This window comes from Panonychus citri, unplaced genomic scaffold (genome assembly GCF_014898815.1).
Source record: "Panonychus citri isolate SS breed McGregor unplaced genomic scaffold, ASM1489881v1 Contig00141, whole genome shotgun sequence".
Taxonomy (NCBI): Eukaryota; Metazoa; Arthropoda; class Arachnida; order Trombidiformes; family Tetranychidae; genus Panonychus; species Panonychus citri.
In genome coordinates, this window is record NW_026515546.1 from 1,939,359 (window position 1) to 1,957,344 (window position 17,986).

General features: G+C 30.7%; 6 protein-coding genes across 12 annotated transcripts; 2 read left to right on the forward strand and 4 right to left on the reverse strand.

Annotated features, from left to right (window-relative positions):
* Positions 1 to 20: 20 nt before the first annotated feature.
* Positions 21 to 4,946, reverse strand: LOC128395554 (U2 snRNP-associated SURP motif-containing protein-like). 4 transcript variants are annotated; one of them, XM_053355996.1, is made up of 12 exons: positions 4,588 to 4,946; positions 3,998 to 4,125; positions 3,779 to 3,926; positions 3,603 to 3,703; positions 3,370 to 3,535; positions 2,292 to 3,240; positions 2,119 to 2,206; positions 1,867 to 1,974; positions 1,537 to 1,723; positions 778 to 1,399; positions 607 to 701; positions 21 to 317 (listed from the first exon to the last, which is right to left on the reverse strand). In XM_053355996.1, the coding sequence occupies exons 1-11, from the start codon at positions 4,796 to 4,798 to the stop codon at positions 620 to 622; spliced, it is 2,790 nt and encodes a 929-aa protein (XP_053211971.1). In that variant the 5' UTR covers positions 4,799 to 4,946; the 3' UTR covers positions 21 to 317; positions 607 to 619. The 4 variants fall into 4 exon arrangements, with proteins under 4 accessions (XP_053211971.1, XP_053211970.1, XP_053211969.1 ...); XM_053355995.1 differs by having other exon boundaries at positions 21 to 361; XM_053355994.1 differs by having other exon boundaries at positions 21 to 399.
* A 116-nt stretch (positions 4,947 to 5,062) lies between these two features.
* LOC128395562 (U2 snRNP-associated SURP motif-containing protein-like) lies at positions 5,063 to 7,357 on the reverse strand. Its single transcript, XM_053356006.1, has 5 exons — positions 6,999 to 7,357; positions 6,410 to 6,537; positions 6,194 to 6,338; positions 6,018 to 6,118; positions 5,063 to 5,950 (listed from the first exon to the last, which is right to left on the reverse strand). Exons 1-5 carry the CDS (start codon positions 7,207 to 7,209, stop codon positions 5,789 to 5,791), a joined length of 747 nt encoding a protein of 248 aa, XP_053211981.1. The 5' UTR covers positions 7,210 to 7,357; the 3' UTR covers positions 5,063 to 5,788.
* Positions 7,358 to 7,542: 185 nt separating this feature from the next.
* LOC128395559 (uncharacterized) lies at positions 7,543 to 9,874 on the forward strand. Of its 4 annotated transcripts, XM_053356004.1 has the most exons (5): positions 7,543 to 7,775; positions 7,900 to 8,002; positions 8,212 to 8,649; positions 8,738 to 8,960; positions 9,378 to 9,874. In XM_053356004.1, the coding sequence occupies exons 3-5, from the start codon at positions 8,412 to 8,414 to the stop codon at positions 9,577 to 9,579; spliced, it is 663 nt and encodes a 220-aa protein (XP_053211979.1). In that variant the 5' UTR covers positions 7,543 to 7,775; positions 7,900 to 8,002; positions 8,212 to 8,411; the 3' UTR covers positions 9,580 to 9,874. The 4 variants fall into 4 exon arrangements, with proteins under 4 accessions (XP_053211979.1, XP_053211977.1, XP_053211978.1 ...); XM_053356002.1 differs by having other exon boundaries at positions 7,543 to 8,097; XM_053356003.1 differs by having other exon boundaries at positions 7,543 to 8,002.
* LOC128395563 (protein TIS11-like) lies at positions 9,875 to 11,543 on the reverse strand. Its single transcript, XM_053356007.1, has one exon. It carries the CDS (start codon positions 10,959 to 10,961, stop codon positions 10,311 to 10,313), a length of 651 nt encoding a protein of 216 aa, XP_053211982.1. The 5' UTR covers positions 10,962 to 11,543; the 3' UTR covers positions 9,875 to 10,310.
* A 133-nt stretch (positions 11,544 to 11,676) lies between these two features.
* On the forward strand, positions 11,677 to 13,378 carry LOC128395560 (E3 ubiquitin-protein ligase MARCHF3-like). Its single transcript, XM_053356005.1, has 3 exons — positions 11,677 to 12,536; positions 12,619 to 12,981; positions 13,059 to 13,378. The coding sequence occupies exons 1-3, from the start codon at positions 12,200 to 12,202 to the stop codon at positions 13,145 to 13,147; spliced, it is 789 nt and encodes a 262-aa protein (XP_053211980.1). The 5' UTR covers positions 11,677 to 12,199; the 3' UTR covers positions 13,148 to 13,378.
* LOC128395557 (uncharacterized) lies at positions 13,278 to 16,956 on the reverse strand. The gene is made up of 2 exons (XM_053355998.1): positions 16,337 to 16,956; positions 13,278 to 14,570 (listed from the first exon to the last, which is right to left on the reverse strand). Exons 1-2 carry the CDS (start codon positions 16,560 to 16,562, stop codon positions 13,399 to 13,401), a joined length of 1,398 nt encoding a protein of 465 aa, XP_053211973.1. The 5' UTR covers positions 16,563 to 16,956; the 3' UTR covers positions 13,278 to 13,398.
* Positions 16,957 to 17,986: the final 1,030 nt, after the last annotated feature.

A 17,986-nucleotide genomic window follows, 5' to 3' on the forward strand; every position in this document is an offset into this window, starting at 1 on the left:
ATTAAAGAAATCGTAATGAATGAGACGATGAATGGTGGAACTTTATTTCTAATAAATACAATATTCGTTTGTCGAACATTATTGTTACAATTGGATCGACTATTTAAACCGTTAACTTTTGTTTTCTCAAGTGAAATTAATGATCAATGGGATCAAAAGTTTCCATTGTTTCGTCTGAACGATTTCGCAGTCGAAATGTTCAATCCATTGATCAGATCCATTCGATTGGCTGTTGTGGTTTCATATTCATTTTCAATCCATTGACAGAATTTACTTATTACAATTAACATTTTAAGCGTTTAGACCCATTGAATTATCTTCCAATACATAAAACAATTAAGATAAACCCGGAGATTAAATTCTGAATCAGTTTATGAAAAAATTACTGTATGAAAATCACTTTTAATTGTAAGTAATGAAGGAGAAAGAAAAAATTAATTTAGTTTCAATTGTGTCGCGATCCTTTTTTGTTAAACCATTTCAACTGTTTTTACTAATTAATTGAGATTAATTATGAAAAAATTTCAATTCTTGAATCTATCTAACTTATTGGATTTGCAATATAATAAATTACTAGTTGATTTCTTTAAATTTATTAATAATTACTTTTAGTTTGTGGTTATCGACGTTTAGATCGGTGGGGTGAACGTGATCGTCTTCTGGGTGAACGTGAGTGATGATGTCGCTTATCCCGTGATGACCTGGGAAAATTAACGGAAACAATTTAAATTTAAGTTCAAATTGTCGGAAAATCGTAAGTCTAATAGAGGAACTTACCCTCGTCTTCCCTTTCCGTAGGGTGACCTTGAACGGGACCTTGATCTAGATCTTTTTGAACTTAATTGCCGACGATCGTGGTGATATGAGTGATGACTCGACGGACTTCGAGAATGGCTTATTCTAGGTGAATGAGATCGTGAACGTGAACGCGATCGAGAGTGAGAACGTGAATTAGAACGAGATTTAGATCGAGATCGAGATCTTGATTGACTATCTTCTTGTTCATTTAAATATTTTCGCAGCAATTTAGTTCTGTATTCATCAACCTGACTCTCAATCGATTGACTATTTTTCTTTGATTTTCTACTCGATTCAAGTTCATCTTGAAATTTCAACACTTTCAATTCAATCTCACGTAACTTAACTCGCCTTCCATCATTTTCATTAACAATCTCAGGTTTAAGTGAATCCATTACATTAGATCCACTGCTAAGTAAACATTGATTAGTAATACCAATAAATGGTGAACCATCAATTGGTTTACCGTCGATGTCATCGTCATCATCATCACAATCACAATCACCGCCATCGCCAAGTCCACTTGAACCACCACCAACACCACCACCGGTACCATCATCATGATTTGTTTCCAAACTTTCCCATTTTGATGTTGTCATCGCTGATTTTCAAAATTAAATCAGATTATTTAGAAGACAAAATGATTTGATTGTTTGATTATGAAAAGGAAAAAGTTCTAAGTTAATTAAATCAAATTAATCACGTTAAAAAAAACCTTGAAGACAACAGTTTTTCTACCTTGGGATTCCACTAAGTCAGGATCTACTGTTTCCCACTTTGATGGTTTGAATTTAGTGGTTGAAATGTTAATTGTACTTTCAAAAGGTGTACCATCAATAGTATCAATAGGAATACCATCGATGTCTGATTCTTCAACAGGATCTCCATCAATTTCTTTGCTATCAACTGCTTTTCTCTCCGAAGACTGTAATAATGCAACACACATCTTATTGAATTAATATCATTTATATATATTTCATTTTCCAAATGATAAAAAAAGTTATTTTCATACAAAATAAAAGTAAAAAGTTGATTGTAATTATTAGATAATTGACATAAAATACTTACACAATCTCGAAGATTTAAACCTAAAAATATATTTTGAAGTTTGATAAGAAAATCACTTGTGTAAATAGCCCAATCTTCCCAGGCTTTGAAACAATTCATAACTCGATGCTAATTGTGAAAGATATACAAGTTGTTGACAGTTATTATTAATTGTTCAATAGAATACATTTTGGTTATATAAAAAATATTAATTAAATAGTTTACAATAATTAGGAACAAAATAAGCCTAATGAGCAATGATAAAAGGCTTACCTTAAATTGTTCAGCTTTGAGTCGACCCTCTATTGCATTGAAACATTGATGAATATCTGAGAAGATGCTGGTTAATCGAGACTGAAATCTAAAGAAAAAAAAATAAAACAAAAACATTATGATTAGTAAATTAAAGTCTCTTTTTGGACAATTAACGGTGAAAATTTGATTACCCTTTTCGGTAGTAAGATGCATTGGAAACTTTTACACAACAGTTATGAAGAATATCAGAAATTAAGTAAAGTCTCGCGATTTTTTTATACAATGGTGTCTCTAAAATCGCTAAAGATTCCGCAATACAGTCCACAATTTCACCAGCGGCATCGGCATGTTCAATGCAATAAACCATTCCCTCGGAAATTTTGACTCGTTCAGGAGTTAAATCTCTCAAAATATCTTCAAGTTCTTCTCTTTGAACATCAGTCAAAATTCCTTTCTTTTGATTTTTATCTTTAAATTCTTTAAATCCTCTTTGCTCGTGTACATCATTTTCTATTGATCGGGATCTCGGTTTTTTCCATGGTTTCTTGGGTTCCGGTTCGTGTTCTTTTTCTGGAGATTTTTCTACAAGATGTTCAGGCATTCCCTCGAGGAATGGGTTCAATGGTGGTGGTTTCCATTTTGATCCTCCTTTAAATAATCTGAACTCTTCTGTTCTCCATTTACTTGGATGTTCACCCTGTAGAATTGAATAAAGTCTCCAACGATAGTATATATGAGCTGGACTTTGATTGTCAAATAAAAATCTAAATATTGGATTGTTAATCTCTTGGTTCATGATCATGGCTTCGAACATGGGACCTTCTTTAACCACGAACTCAATCATTCGATGAATTAGACAGAGAACAGTTCGATCTGTTGGAATAACCACTTTAACGGTTGCATTGGCTAAAACTTTCTCAAAATTTTTCCTGTCCTTGGGTGTAACCATTGGATATGCGACACCGGGAGGAGGAAGTTTATCCAGATCACTAGGATCAGGTTGAGCATTAAATGGAAGCCCTGACGGTGGAGGAGGCATTGTTAATTCCAACAATTTAGGAGGAATATAGATTGGGTGCGGAGGAATTGGCACAGCTTTTCCCCAGCCAAGTTTCATCTCATATCCTTGAATTTCTTTACCTAAAAATAGAAAAGAAGAATAGAGATAAAGTTTAAAAAAAGACGAATTTGGATTAAGAACAAAATTTTAAAAAAGAATAATAAACAATTGATTGAAAATTGAACAAAAAGAAAAGAAATTGAGTTTACCATTTAAAGCTTTTAAGGCTCTTTCACCATCTTTTCTACTCATAAAGGCAACGAAGCCACAATTACGATTTCGAGCTCGTTCCTCGTCCGATCGAGGCCACATAATCTTCACACTTGCCAATGGTCCATAGACACCAAATATTTGCATCAACTCTTTCTCTGACATCTTATAGTAAGAAAAATGGTTAAATAATGATTACAACAGAACAAGCGAATCAATTAGATCATCTTACTTTCGGATTGATATTTCCGAGGTAGATATTTGTTGTATTTGGATCACCAGTATCGAATGACCCATAATTTGATACAGTGGAACTGGAAGTGCGAACTTCCTCTGAAGAAAAAGAATTAAAGTGAGAAATGATAAGAATAATTAATAATTGATCCAAGAAAAGAAGAAAAAACTAACCTGATTTGGGGGCCAATTCGATTTCTTTTATTTCTTCCTTGACCATTAATGTTTTTAATCGATGTCTCTCTTCTCTCTCTTCTTGAATTTGTCGTAATTCTTCTTTGAAAAGCTCTAAATTACTTTTCTTTTTCTCTTTCTTTTTCCCCTATAAAAAGAATATAAAATATAAATAAGATTTAATTGTAACAGGAATAAACAAGTTTCTCTTGTACTTACCAATTTTTCCATTTTGGGTGGAGTAATAGATGTTGACTCGCTGGAGTGATAATTGTCATTTCTTTTCTTTTTTTCTTCCAATTCTTGTAGCTTATTTGGTTTGTAAACTTTAAGAGAATCCTTTTCCTCTACTCATTTCAAATTGATTTTGTTTTTCGTTCAAATCAAATAGTCAAATGAGTAATTAACAAGTTATCATTAAAATATATAAACATGGTTGAATAAAGAGTTACAAATGCGTTAAATTATCATGGAGTTAAAATTATTTAGACGATTAGTTTAAAAAAAAAGGTGAATACGTATAAATATATGTAAACATGAATCATTTTTATCAGATGGAAGATGAAAAATGAAGAAAATGAAAGATTAAAGAGAAGAGGACAGACTAAGACAGGAAAAGGCATAGAAATAAAAAGAAGAAACTAAGAAGAATACGGAAAATGTGGCAAGATGATGAGACAAAAGGATGGAAAAATAAAATCTCTCTCAAGACTCTGAGTGTTGGAAAAGTTGAAAAGCCTGACACTTAATTAAAGTGAGAATAGAAATGATAGAAAGCAGAATATTTGGAGAATATTTTTCATCAATACCTTCATGTCCAGAATTCATGACAGATCCAAGAACAAATAAACGTCCAACCGTCGGTGGTTTTTCAAAGGTTTCAACGAATTCTTGGTAAACCTTAGCAGCATCTTTTTCCTCTTGTTCCTTTTTATGTTTTTCCAATTCTTTTTTAGATAAAGGCTTTTTACTCACAAGATTGAAAGATTTTATCTTCCCTATACTGTTATCCGAATTCATGATCAACTGAATTCACATAGATAAACAAAATTGCAAATCAAAACGAAAATCAAACAAAAATTAGAAAGAGAAAAAAAGAAAAATTAATTGTAAACAATTAACAAGAAGCAATTAAGAAACATTTTCTCAATTTTGTTAAAAGCAAAAATTAAAAGAAAATAGAAAACCAAAACAAAGAAATCGAATTTGGAGCGCCACCTGTTGGAACAAAGTGTAACCTTTGGATTAGAACTTCTTTTGAATGAAAAAAAAGAGAAACAATAATTTTGGAATCAATTGGATAAATTGTTTATCTCTCTTGTGATCAATTAATTTACAATTTAATTTGTTATTCTTTTTTTTTTGTTTATTTCCAGTAATTAGTTACTTGTTAATTGTCTTTCTTCATCTCTCAAGTGCATCCAGCACTTTAGTTTGAGCTTGCGGGTAAAAGGATGGGCGGTTTATGGACTATGAATCACCAACAAGTAATACACTTAACTAATATTTACAATTAGCATAAATTGTGAGGTAAATTTAGTTACTTATTACTGATTGTCATGATTTTGTAACTGTCGTAATAGCTTCAGGTAAGTGCATATAAACATTAGTGATCATTTTATTACAACAAGTGATCTCCTCTTTTTAGCTAAATCATATAATCAATCTTATAATTTTTTTCTTTCTTTTTTCTCATTGGTTCCAATTATATAGATACAAATGTCCTTGGTGATTTTCTTAATGATTGGAATTAAAACAAAATCTAATCCAATCTGTTTTTTTAATCAAGGTTAAACTGATTAGAGTTTATATGTGTGTAAGTGAGATGTTTCAAAACATGAATCAAGTGCGTCCCTCCTTTCAAATGATCTTGATGATCAATTTCTGGTTCCAATTCCAATTTATACCTGAGTATAAATACATTTCTTTCATAATCAACAATCTTCACAATTACATGAATTACCGATCACATCACAATGTCACTAATTAAATATTTCTCTTTATCTATTGTTATTCTGTGTTTAGTTTGGTGTAATCTTTTCTACTCATAAAGGCAACGAAGCCACAATTACGATTTCGAGCTCGTTCCTCGTCCGATCGAGGCCACATAATCTTCACACTTGCCAATGGTCCATAGACACCAAATATTTGCATCAACTCTTTCTCTGACATCTTATAGTAAGAAAAATGGTTAAATAATGATTACAACAGAACAAGCGAATCAATTAGATCATCTTACTTTCGGATTGATATTTCCGAGGTAGATATTTGTTGTATTTGGATCACCAGTATCGAATGACCCATAATTTGATACAGTGGAACTGGAAGTGCGAACTTCCTCTGAAGAAAAAGAATTAAAGTGAGAAATGATAAGAATAATTAATAATTGATCCAAGAAAAGAAGAAAAAACTAACCTGATTTGGGGGCCAATTCGATTTCTTTTATTTCTTCCTTGACCATTAATGTTTTTAATCGATGTCTCTCTCTCTCTTCTTGAATTTGTCGTAATTCTTCTTTGAAAAGCTCTAAATTACTTTTCTTTTTCTCTTTCTTTTTCCCCTATAAAAAGAATATAAAATATAAATAAGATTTAATTGTAACAGGAATAAACAAGTTTCTCTTGTACTTACCAATTTTTCCATTTTGGGTGGAGTAATAGATGTTGACTCGCTGGAGTGATAATTGTCATTTCTTTTCTTTTTTTCTTCCAATTCTTGTAGCTTATTTGGTTTGTAAACTTTAAGAGAATCCTTTTCCTCTACTCATTTCAAATTGATTTTGTTTTTCGTTCAAATCAAATAGTCAAATGAGTAATTAACAAGTTATCATTAAAATATATAAACATGGTTGAATAAAGAGTTACAAATGCGTTAAATTATCATGGAGTTAAAATTATTTAGACGATTAGTTTAAAAAAAAAGGTGAATACGTATAAATATATGTAAACATGAATCATTTTTATCAGATGGAAGATGAAAAATGAAGAAAATGAAAGATTAAAGAGAAGAGGACAGACTAAGACAGGAAAAGGCATAGAAATAAAAGAAGAAACTAAGAAGAATACGGAAAATGTGGCAAGATGATGAGACAAAAGGATGGAAAAATAAAATCTCTCTCAAGACTCTGAGTGTTGGAAAAGTTGAAAAGCCTGACACTTAATTAAAGTGAGAATAGAAATGATAGAAAGCAGAATATTTGGAGAATATTTTTCATCAATACCTTCATGTCCAGAATTCATGACAGATCCAAGAACAAATAAACGTCCAACCGTCGGTGGTTTTTCAAAGGTTTCAACGAATTCTTGGTAAACCTTAGCAGCATCTTTTTCCTCTTGTTCCTTTTTATGTTTTTCCAATTCTTTTTTAGATAAAGGCTTTTTACTCACAAGATTGAAAGATTTTATCTTCCCTATACTGTTATCCGAATTCATGATCAACTGAATTCACATAGATAAACAAAATTGCAAATCAAAACGAAAATCAAACAAAAATTAGAAAGAGAAAAAAAGAAAAATTAATTGTAAACAATTAACAAGAAGCAATTAAGAAACATTTTCTCAATTTTGTTAAAAGCAAAAATTAAAAGAAAATAGAAAACCAAAACAAAGAAATCGAATTTGGAGCGCCACCTGTTGGAACAAAGTGTAACCTTTGGATTAGAACTTCTTTTGAATGAAAAAAAAGAGAAACAATAATTTTGGAATCAATTGGATAAATTGTTTATCTCTCTTGTGATCAATTAATTTACAATTTAATTTGTTATTCTTTTTTTTTTGTTTATTTCCAGTAATTAGTTACTTGTTAATTGTCTTTCTTCATCTCTCAAGTGGATGCACTTTAGTTTGAGCTTGCGGGTAAAAGGATGGGCGGTTTATGGACTATGAATCACCAACAAGTAATACACTTAACTAATATTTACAATTAGCATAAATTGTGAGGTAAATTTAGTTACTTATTACTGATTGTCATGATTTTGTAACTGCCGTAATAGCTTCAGGTAAGTGCATATAAACATTAGTGATCATTTTATTACAACAAGTGATCTCCTCTTTTTAGCTAAATCATATAATCAATCTTATAATTTTTTTCTTTCTTTTTTCTCATTGGTTCCAATTATATAGATACAAATGTCCTTGGTGATTTTCTTAATGATTGGAATTAAAACAAAATCTAATCCAATCTGTTTTTTTAATCAAGGTTAAACTGATTAGAGTTTATATGTGTGTAAGTGAGATGTTTCAAAACATGAATCAAGTGCGTCCCTCCTTTCAAATGATCTTGATGATCAATTTCTGGTTCCAATTCCAATTTATACCTGAGTATAAATACATTTCTTTCATAATCAACAATCTTCACAATTACATGAATTACCGATCACATCACAATGTCACTAATTAAATATTTCTCTTTATCTATTGTTATTCTGTGTTTAGTTTGGTGTAATCTTTTAAGGACAATTGAAACACGATCAGCTGGTAATTTAACTGAATTAGAAAGTGTAATCTATGAGGAAGACATTTATGACATCGACAGTTTAATTGATTCATCAAATTCTACCCTAATTGTTACCAATGTCAAGGATAGAAATGGTAAAGTTATCAAAGAAAAGCCAAATTTGGAGACCTGTCGTGCAATGGAAATCGAAGCCGATAAAAGTTTCAAAAAGCTATTCATGATTGGTGATAATTTTGTCATTCCTCGTAACGAATCAGAACTTCAAGTCTACTGTAAACGAGGTAAATCAGCGTTGAAAACAGTTACTCATTTTGGTAAATGTCTCAAACCATTTCCTCGTCAAGTGATGGGAATCATTATCCATGGAGGGAAAAAAACACTCAAAGAATATTGTAATGCCACCAAGGGTCGAACAGGTTAGTCTTAATTACTTTCCACTTTTCTCTCTCTCTCTATCTCTCTTGTAACACTAATTAACTTTCGTTCTCTGATTTGATTTGACAGAAATATTGAAACATTTAGAATGTGTCACACCGGAAACTTCTCAAATTTTCTACACCTCATTGGAACATGGTTTCCGTCGATTAGATTATATTTCGGATCATGTTAAAGATGAAGATTTATTGTCAACAATTTGTTGTACTTTCCATTTGATTTATGGTCAAACATTAGATTTGGTTCGACATCATTGCTCTAAATCACCTGATTCAACTGTTAAATTCATCAGGTAAGAAAGTTTATTTGATTCAACAATCATTCAACAATTAAAGGTATCGAAAACACATACAACCTTATTACTCACTTTTGTTTACCTTATTAATTGTTGAAAAATTAATTGATTACTTTATTACGTGTCCAGAAAGTATATTATGTGTATGGTCCATGATCCAATTCGATTGATTTTAAACAATTTAGAAAATCAAGTTTTCCCTCAAAAAATTTAACCCTTTCCATCAGTAAATGTCTAGGCCATTCAACCGTTGAGGTTAATTGGAAATAGTAACAGGAAAAAAAAGAGAGAGAGAGAAATGTTAAAACTTCCTTACCCTTAGGGCTTTTATTTTGATAAACTAATAGATACGTAACATGTTATTAATTAATCTCTTTTTATTTCAATTTATTTACTTCCTAAATTTCCCATCAGGACAATTGTTGACAATATCGCTAAAGACGTTCTTGATCTTGGTTGTAGTAAATGGTCATCTTTAAATTCATGCGATGTCCAATTATCTCAAATAATGGCGACCTTAAGGTCAATCCAACCACCGAATAACAATGTTGCTCAACTTGAGAAAAGATTCTTAATTGGACCGATTGTTTCAATTGCCTCTCGACTTGTCGCTTAATTTTAATCATTTCATCGAAATCAAAATTCTCACCACCGAAAACAAAATTAACGAATATAATTCCTCTTTCCACAAGAATAACAATCATTTTCTCCCTCTTTCTCTCTTTTCTCTTAGAAAATTCTCTAAACATGGAAAATTCGAATTTTTCAATATTTTTCGAATTTCGATTGAAAAAAAAATTCCATTTTTAGAATTCGAACATTTCAATTTTTTCTACACTCAAATTGTACGATCTCTTCCAAGGTCATTTATATGTATTCCAATAAATATAAATATCTTTCAACATTTCCAATTAATTGTTTCTAATTTGAAATAATTTTCTTTTTATTAATTACGTCTTTACTAAATTGATAACGACAATAAAACAATTATGGAAAAATATATTATAAATATATATGGAAAGAGAGATAAAGAGATTGCGATATTTTTTTCTTTGGATTTGTGACTAAGAATTTTGATTAAAAATTCTAAATAGAATTTTCAGATTTTCTAAACTGTGTACAGTATATATGAGTGTTTTTGTGGGGGGTGAAAGGTGAGATTATGACATTTGAAGGTATGATGATAAATATATATAAAAAGATGAGGTACGAAAATGGGTAAACAATGAAAGTGACCATGGGACAAGTGACAAAAGTTACATAAATAGATAATCGCTCTATATATAATTCAACTAATTAATAACATGTTGATTGTTTTTTTTTTAAATTGTTTTCTATGGTTTTGAATTAATTCAACGACTCAGAACCTGTTGATGTGTTTGCGGTGCTGGAAGAAGATGATGAAGTAAATGTTGGGGCTATTTTCTTAAAAATGGGTAAACGATCATCATCTTCGGCAAAAGCCATGGTGATTTCGTTTTCCTTATCCTCTGGATTCTCAGGCATGGGAATTTTAGGTAAGGTGGTTAAGACTTTTTCTAAAAGATCAGCGGGATCACCCTTTGAGTGAATAAAAGAACACCTTGGACCAAAAGAACAGAATCCTTGTTCATGGAAAGCGGAACATTTTTCAGTTTTATATTTGGGATGACGATTGGGTAAACATTTAAGTTCAAAGGCACCATGAGCAAAAAGGCATCGATCATCGTACTCACAATAGCCCAATTCTTCCCATTGTCGACATAATTCTGTCTTATAACGGGAAGGATGGTACATGATGTGTCCTTTTGGTGGTAGAGGTGGTCGACGTTTATCTTTGTTAAAAGAATCATTTGAATTCAAAGATGAATTAGATGAATAAGATCGGGAAATGGTAAAAGGTGTACGAGTTGTTGGCTCATTGTTGTTGAGGTGAGAAGCAATTTTATTAAAATTATCATGATTGATATTAAGATGGTGTTGTTGTTGAAGAGTATGTTGAGGTTGATGGCTGTACATTGATGTTGATGGTAAATGGTGGTGGTGGTGGTGAAGGTGAAGGTGGGAAACAATGTGGATAAAAGAGAAACGATGAAATATATAAGATTAAGACGCTACAGGGTGAAGGTGATAGGGAAATGAGAGAGAAAGAAAGAAAGAGAGAAAGAGAAGAGATTGTAAGAGTATGTGACACAATGGTGAAGATGATGATGATGACGATGATGATTATGGAAATGGTGGTGGTGTGGGGTGAAAGATATAACGGGTGATAACAAAGATGGAATTGAATTTTAAAAACTAACAACAGGGAGGAGGAAATGGAATAAAAAATTTTAGAATAGAAAAAAAGATGAATAATGGTAAAGAGAAAAGAAAAACACCTCAACAATTAATAAAAATAAACTCTCTTTTTTTTTTTTTTGTTGGTCACTTTTAGATGGTCACTTTGGATAGTACACTTGAAGAAAAAGGTGTTAAAAAATTGGACAACAACATGACAGGAAACAAAAAAACAACAAAGAAATTAATCTAAAACAAATGGTAATTAGTGTTTCAAGTGAATCGCAACCAAAGAGAGAATAGAATGAAAAAAAAGAACAATTTTCTTAATCTAAAATAAGAAAAGGGGAGAACAAAAAATTCGTTCTTTTCTTTTACCCAATACGAAATCAGCTGGTAGATTTAATCTTCTCTTTCTAACTGATTACCTTCCAATCAATTAATTGGTTTATTTATTGAAAATTTAAATTGTTCTTTTTAATCATCAACAATCATCCAGTTAAAATTGTTTTCGACATTTTCTCGCTCACACTTTTCCTCTGTCACATTAGTAATCAAATACAATTAAAGTGATTTGATGATCTAAGCAATGGACCAGCTGATGGGCGATTCTCTTAGTACCTTCTCATTTTATGGTTAACATTTAATTGTGATTTCGTTTTCTTTTTTTTCTGTTTGATTGTCTAATTGTCTTTATTATTACAGTTATTTGTGGTGTTCTCAACTTTCTTAATCTTTGTTGATTAGGATAAGATATGTTGATCAGTTGATTCTATAATTTAATTGTATCTCTTTTGTTTGTGTGCTTCAAATTACCCACCAGTTGATTGTCCGATTACTCATCGATCCTTTGTTTCTTCATTTTGTTTTATATTTTTCTCTAATCATTTTGGTTAATTGATTGTTTTTCTGGTTGTGTTTTTATTGTTTTTAGATAATCGTTTGAGATTGGATTTTGTATCTTTCGGATTAGACGGATGAAAGGTAAAGGTCGTGGTCATAAAACTCGTGATTTTTGTCGTATCTGTTTGGTCACTGGTTCAACTGTTAATCCTTTAATCCAACCATGTAATTGTGTTGCTGATCTGGCTTATTGTCATTCTTCGTGTTTATCTAAATGGATTTCAACTACCAGATCAATAAGATGTGATTTATGTAGATTTGCTTTCATCACTTCAATAGAAACATTTTCTTTCTTTGATTGGCTTTCCAGTGACGAAGATGAATTGAAACAATTTCTTGGGGGAATTTTTATTCTTTTTCTTTCCTTCTATATGGTTCTACTGGGTGAGGTGACATGTTCTTCTATTCAAGGTAAAAGAAATTAATTCTCTTCTAATTGTATAGAAAAAAAAAGAAAAACTCATATTTTATTCATATTCTCATCTTTTAATAGATTCTGATGGTATAACTGGTATTCTTTTATTTTTGATCACATTAACTTCTGAACTTGGTTATATAGGATGGATCGCATTTTTTACTCATATTACAGCAAATCGATTTTTCTCTTGGAGTGAAAATCATGTTAAAGTTTCAGTATTTGCTTATAAAAGGAAAAGTTGCCTAGTCAAACCTCGACAAGAACCGATTTCAGCTCAAAATCCTAAACATGGTGAAGCGAAAATATCAAAACCTCCTTCAAAACCAATTGAATTGAGTTCATCAAAAGCTCAAAAATCTGATAACCCCAACAATCAACAAACCAAATCTACTGTTACTGAAGTTTCAAGGACTAAAGAACCCTCTGGAAATCGTAAACGTAAATAGATTTATTCTCTTGATTATTACCAAATTAATTAATTTTATTATTTTTTTTTTATTTCCACGATTAATTAGCAATCAAAAACACTAATGTAATTTATGATAGACGAAAGAAACGTGATGATCATCGTGGAACCGTATGGGGTTTCAAGGTAGCTCGTTGAGCGAGAAATTTGATCTAGAAAAATCTAGAATAATAATAACTTTAATCATTCGAAACACCGACCAAAAGAATATTAAAACTTGGATTTGTAAAATTCACATAAACGAATGGAAAACAAAAAGAATCCAGAATAATCAATGGAAAAGTAAATCATTAACTTGATTTCTCTTTAATTTATGTGACTTTTTTTACGTTTATAATTGAATCAATCAATTTGAAAAGTTCACTTTAATTATTGGTCTAAATTGTTATTTAAATATAGTTTATGTCAGTGAAATTAGGAATATTCGTTGTGCTTCCTTCTATTGCACTATTATTGTTGTTTACATTTCGAACTGTTGAAGTTCTATTTAGATCAGTTTCAAATAGTCCAAGCCAAGCAAAAGGATTCGAAGTGACCAGAGGAGCTACAGGTGATGGTCGAGATTCAAAGTTAATTGTATAAGAAGATGGATCTGTAATGGATGAAGAGTCCGGAGATGAAGATGGAAAAGATGAAATTGGTTGAGAAGATGAAAACAACGAAGACGATGGCGATTCTGAGGATTCGATTGGTGTTGAAAGCTCATAAGCTGAACTGGAAATTGGTAAGGGTGAAGGTGAAGGTGTAACTGAATCAGTTGAATTCAAAATATCATCAACAGAATCAACGGAATCTATTCGAGCCAGTTCAATAAGAGTAACATTAGAAATAAGTTCATCATCAGAAAGATTTACAGGTAAATCAGATGCACCAAAGTTTGAGCTTATGGTGCTTGTGTTGGTGTTGATATTGGAACTAGTGTTTGTTTCAGTATTTCCTCCTGAATTATTATTACTATGATTTTCATCGGTATTAGGACTAAGTTCATCATAACCAACGGTAATTGGATCTGGCGTAGTGGACGGAGTGGTGGCCCTAATCGATGGTGTTGATAAACTGATTGAATCTATTGGTGATTCAGTTATATTTGGCACTGAGTGTTCATAATGATCGTGAACAAATGGTTGATCAATAGGATTGTATAGACGATTAATATCTGTGGTGGGAGGTGTTGTATGTGCCGATGATGACGATGGTGGTGGTGTTGTAGGTGATGCTGTTAACCACCATGGAGATGAAGTTGTTGGTGGTTGAATTGATCCATCGGAAGATGTGAATCGCTTTGGATCAGCGTCAATATAACCCGTTGGACAGCGTTTACAATAATTATATGAAATATCACAGGTTTTATTATGGAAACACCAAGGATCCGGAAGACATTTCCAGTTATCTGAATCAAATGGTGTCTCAAAGTAACAATCATCATCAATGAAACAGGTTCGCCCTTCCTGTAGGATGATTTCCGGTTCATCGGTTAAATTACAATCAGCAATAGCGCATAGACCATAATTACAATTAAAATTGATTGGACAATCGTGATCACTAAGGCAAGGTGATGGTGCTAAACGGGTCAACAGAAAAGTAAACAATTTGAAAACATTAATCAAAAGTGAATATCATATATTTAATCCAGTTGATTAGTTAATCAACATGTTCAACTTTTTTTTTAAATGAATCTAAATTTGTTGCGTGATTTAAATTATTCCTCTTATTGTTTTCAATTGCTTGAAACAATTAAACCAATCCTTAATTTTGTTTTTACTCTTATCCTTGTAATAACAATTAACAGAATTGTTATTTTAACCTTTAATTACATCCATATTATGTAATTAACTAATTGTCATTTAAATGTCTTTACTAAGGCGCAACACTTTCATGGTTAATCTCATCATTATCTTTAATTGTACAATTTATGTATCTTTTTTTTCACTTAATTGTTGCTAATTAGGCAACAATTAATGGTCAAGTTTTATCAATCCAAGGTTTTACTGACCAAGACCCAATTAAAACTTTAATCAAATCCAATTGATAATTAAAAAAGTTTTCATATCAATCAGATCAATAAGATTGATGTTAAAATTTTAATTAATTAAATAGTTTTAACAATTAATCAAAACTCAAATAACTTTCAACAATCAGAACTGATTAATTGTCTAACTGTCTAAATTGTTTTAAACGCTCAGTGAATGTAAATTAATTGTAATTAAAAATTCCGTTGAGATGAGATTTGATTAACTAAATTGTGATTAAAAAAAGCAAAATTTTTCTAATTTACAAGAAATCAAATCAACTAATAATTAATGATGACAATTAACTAATTGCTTTGAAATCGTCATATAATTAGTGGTGACTTGACAATCCAAATGATTTATGTTATCTGACTGATTTTATGATTTAAATTGTTTACAATTTGCTTTCTAATTTTGAAGATGAACTAATTGCTTCCGTCTAATTGTCAACAGAAATTGATTTAACTTCAATTAACGATTAATTGTTGACCCAATGCTCAAGTTTTAATCTGATAATTTGAAATTAAATTAATAAATTTAAATCAATCAGAGGATCTGTTTGTTTGGAAAAGGTCATAATGTCACTTCCGAGTTAATCAACTTGAAAGTTCAATTGAATTTAAATGATGATTTAAAGTGAATCTTGATTTAAATTAGATTGTAAATCAAACTTGATTCAAAAATCAACAAAGTTTTTTTGTTAAATTGTGATTCTCATTTGATTCAAATTGATTAACCTTTAAGCCTATTGAACAGAAATGAAATTATCATTTGAATAATCAAACCATAAATTTAATCAACCATTTGATTGAATAATAATAATGATAATTATTCAATTCAATTCAACAATTAGATTTAAATACGTATCTGATCAACAATCAGAAAATAGATTAGCGTGAAAAAAGTGTGAAATCAAATGAGGATAAGAAAAAAAAGCAAATCAGTTGATTAACAATCTAAATTGTTGGCGAAATAAATTGTTAACCGATCGGATTGACAAGTGATTTTCAATTAACTTTCCATTCAATTAATCAGCTGATTAAAGAGGGAGAGAGGGATTAATTGTAATCACTGGTTTTGAGGTCAATCTGATGAAAGCCATTTCTAATCTGATCACAATCAAGTAACAATTAAAAGCAAACAAAAAGTTTTGTTTGGTAAATCAATTGAAAACCATTGGTAATCATGGTCAAGATCATGAATGAGTTGAAGTTGAGAAAAAGTTTCAATGTTTTAGATGCAAACAATTAACCTAATTATTCAATGATTTCTGGAGATTTGATGGATTATGGATTAGCTATTGGATTAATCAACTTACCACAACAATGAAAAGTAACATTGAAAATCAATGGACCCGAAAATTGGATGATCTCTAATGAGTAGTCGATGATTTTTCCACCTTTACCCAAGCACATTGCTCGAAGGAGATCGGACTGTTCAAAGGAAGATTCGATTTTCTCATGAAATTCAAATCGAATACACTCCGATGAACTAATCGGTACCAACGAAAGTAAACCGATCACCATAAGAATATAACATAACATATTTCTCGAAATGTTCACTTAAACATCGTTGATAGAAACGAACACACAAATAATAAGAATTAACTTTAATTTGGAAATTGAAACATTGAAATTGAGAAGAAAACTTTCTAATAACATATGATTGATGAGAGAAAACGATCAAGTGACTTGTCTTCCATTTTCTATTTTGAACTGTTCAGTTGTTTCTCGAATATTTAAAAGTAGCCGTTCGTTAGGCACTTCGAGTGGAAGACAAGTAACAACTAAACAACCAGTTCGACGAGAAGAAAACACTTTTATCCGAATAATCTGAGAAGAAGCTCACTTTCTCTTTTTATCTTCTCTTTCTTTTTTTCTCTTCATGTATATTTCTCAATCATCTTCTTCGTCATCATCATCATCTTTAAATCGTAAAAAAGTTTACCCTTAATAAAAGATATTCATCTTAATCCAATCGCTCATTTACTAACCTTTTGCTTGACCATCAAATTGTTTTCTTTTTCAATGATGATTATGATGATGATCCTCATCTAACTTGCTACCAATTGCGATGATGATGACGATCATCATCATCATCGCCACAATCATAATCATGAGAGAAACAATTTAAATTGTGAAATTATTCAAGGTTAAATATTGTCCAGAATGAGAAGAGTAAATTGAAAATAGTAAACAAAAGTGAGAATCACAATTTAGACCTTTACTTAATTACTATCATCAAGTATCAGGAAAAGGTAAAATCCATTGACAGCAATTAAGCTCATCAAAAGCCCAAAACAATACAGATAAATATACTTTGATTACAACAATTTACCTGAATCACCAATCAACCATCAGGATTAAATTTGATTGTTGAAACAAAATCAACATCAAAAAAAAGGATTAGCTTAATACCTTTCAAAAAGGTAAACTCAACTTCCTTATAATGTACAATTCAATTGTATTAACAATATTGTGCTCAAAGATTTGTAGACTGATTAATGATTAAGAATTGATTGTATTCCAACAATTGAAAGTAATTCATTGAACAATCTGATTGCTTGTTTATCAATGATTAACAATTCAAATCTAAAGTTATCAATGACAATGATGAATATTTGATTTCCCTATTGCTTGAGGCGATCTTAACTCCAGAGTGGTAAATGAAGACACCCTGATGATGGTTAAAATTAATCATTACGAATATTAAAAAAGTCACAATTAAAATGATCTCAATTATATGTATTGAAGGTCATCAAGATAATCAACTTTAACAGTAAATAATTAAACGATGATTACAAAAGTAAAAGGTATTTAAGTTTAGTTATTATGATGAACTTTTCTTGTTTTCATATCATTTGATTACTGATGATTTCAGATGAATACTATGATAACTAAATGATAATTAATAATGATCATCATAACAGAAAAACAGTTAATTAATCAAGAAAATTAAACATCTCCAA

Bases quoted from the DNA above. Each gene is read 5' to 3' on its own strand.
- LOC128395554 (XM_053355996.1), bottom strand. From the start codon at position 4,798: ATGAATTCGGATAACAGTATAGGGAAGATAAAATCTTTCAATCTTGTG. The intron at 3,536-3,602 runs GTAAGATGATCT...TCTTACTATAAG, and splicing joins TCGGAAATATCAATCCGAAA to ATGTCAGAGAAAGAGTTGAT. The intron at 1,975-2,118 runs GTAAGCCTTTTA...TTTCACAATTAG, and splicing joins TCAAAGCTGAACAATTTAAG to CATCGAGTTATGAATTGTTT.
- LOC128395562 (XM_053356006.1), bottom strand. From the start codon at position 7,209: ATGAATTCGGATAACAGTATAGGGAAGATAAAATCTTTCAATCTTGTG. The intron at 6,538-6,998 runs GTATTGATGAAA...TGAAATGAGTAG, and splicing joins CATGAATTCTGGACATGAAG to AGGAAAAGGATTCTCTTAAA. The intron at 6,119-6,193 runs GTTAGTTTTTTC...CTTTTTCTTCAG, and splicing joins CGAATTGGCCCCCAAATCAG to AGGAAGTTCGCACTTCCAGT.
- LOC128395559 (XM_053356001.1), top strand. From the start codon at position 8,163: ATGTCACTAATTAAATATTTCTCTTTATCTATTGTTATTCTGTGTTTA. The intron at 8,650-8,737 runs GTTAGTCTTAAT...TTGATTTGACAG, and splicing joins TGCCACCAAGGGTCGAACAG to AAATATTGAAACATTTAGAA. The intron at 8,961-9,377 runs GTAAGAAAGTTT...ATTTCCCATCAG, and splicing joins TCAACTGTTAAATTCATCAG to GACAATTGTTGACAATATCG.
- LOC128395563 (XM_053356007.1), bottom strand. From the start codon at position 10,961: ATGTACAGCCATCAACCTCAACATACTCTTCAACAACAACACCATCTT.
- LOC128395560 (XM_053356005.1), top strand. From the start codon at position 12,200: ATGAAAGGTAAAGGTCGTGGTCATAAAACTCGTGATTTTTGTCGTATC. The intron at 12,537-12,618 runs GTAAAAGAAATT...ATCTTTTAATAG, and splicing joins GACATGTTCTTCTATTCAAG to ATTCTGATGGTATAACTGGT. The intron at 12,982-13,058 runs GTAAATAGATTT...ACGATTAATTAG, and splicing joins ACCCTCTGGAAATCGTAAAC to CAATCAAAAACACTAATGTA.
- LOC128395557 (XM_053355998.1), bottom strand. From the start codon at position 16,562: ATGTTATGTTATATTCTTATGGTGATCGGTTTACTTTCGTTGGTACCG. The intron at 14,571-16,336 runs GTAAGTTGATTA...TGACCCGTTTAG, and splicing joins TGTTACTTTTCATTGTTGTG to CACCATCACCTTGCCTTAGT.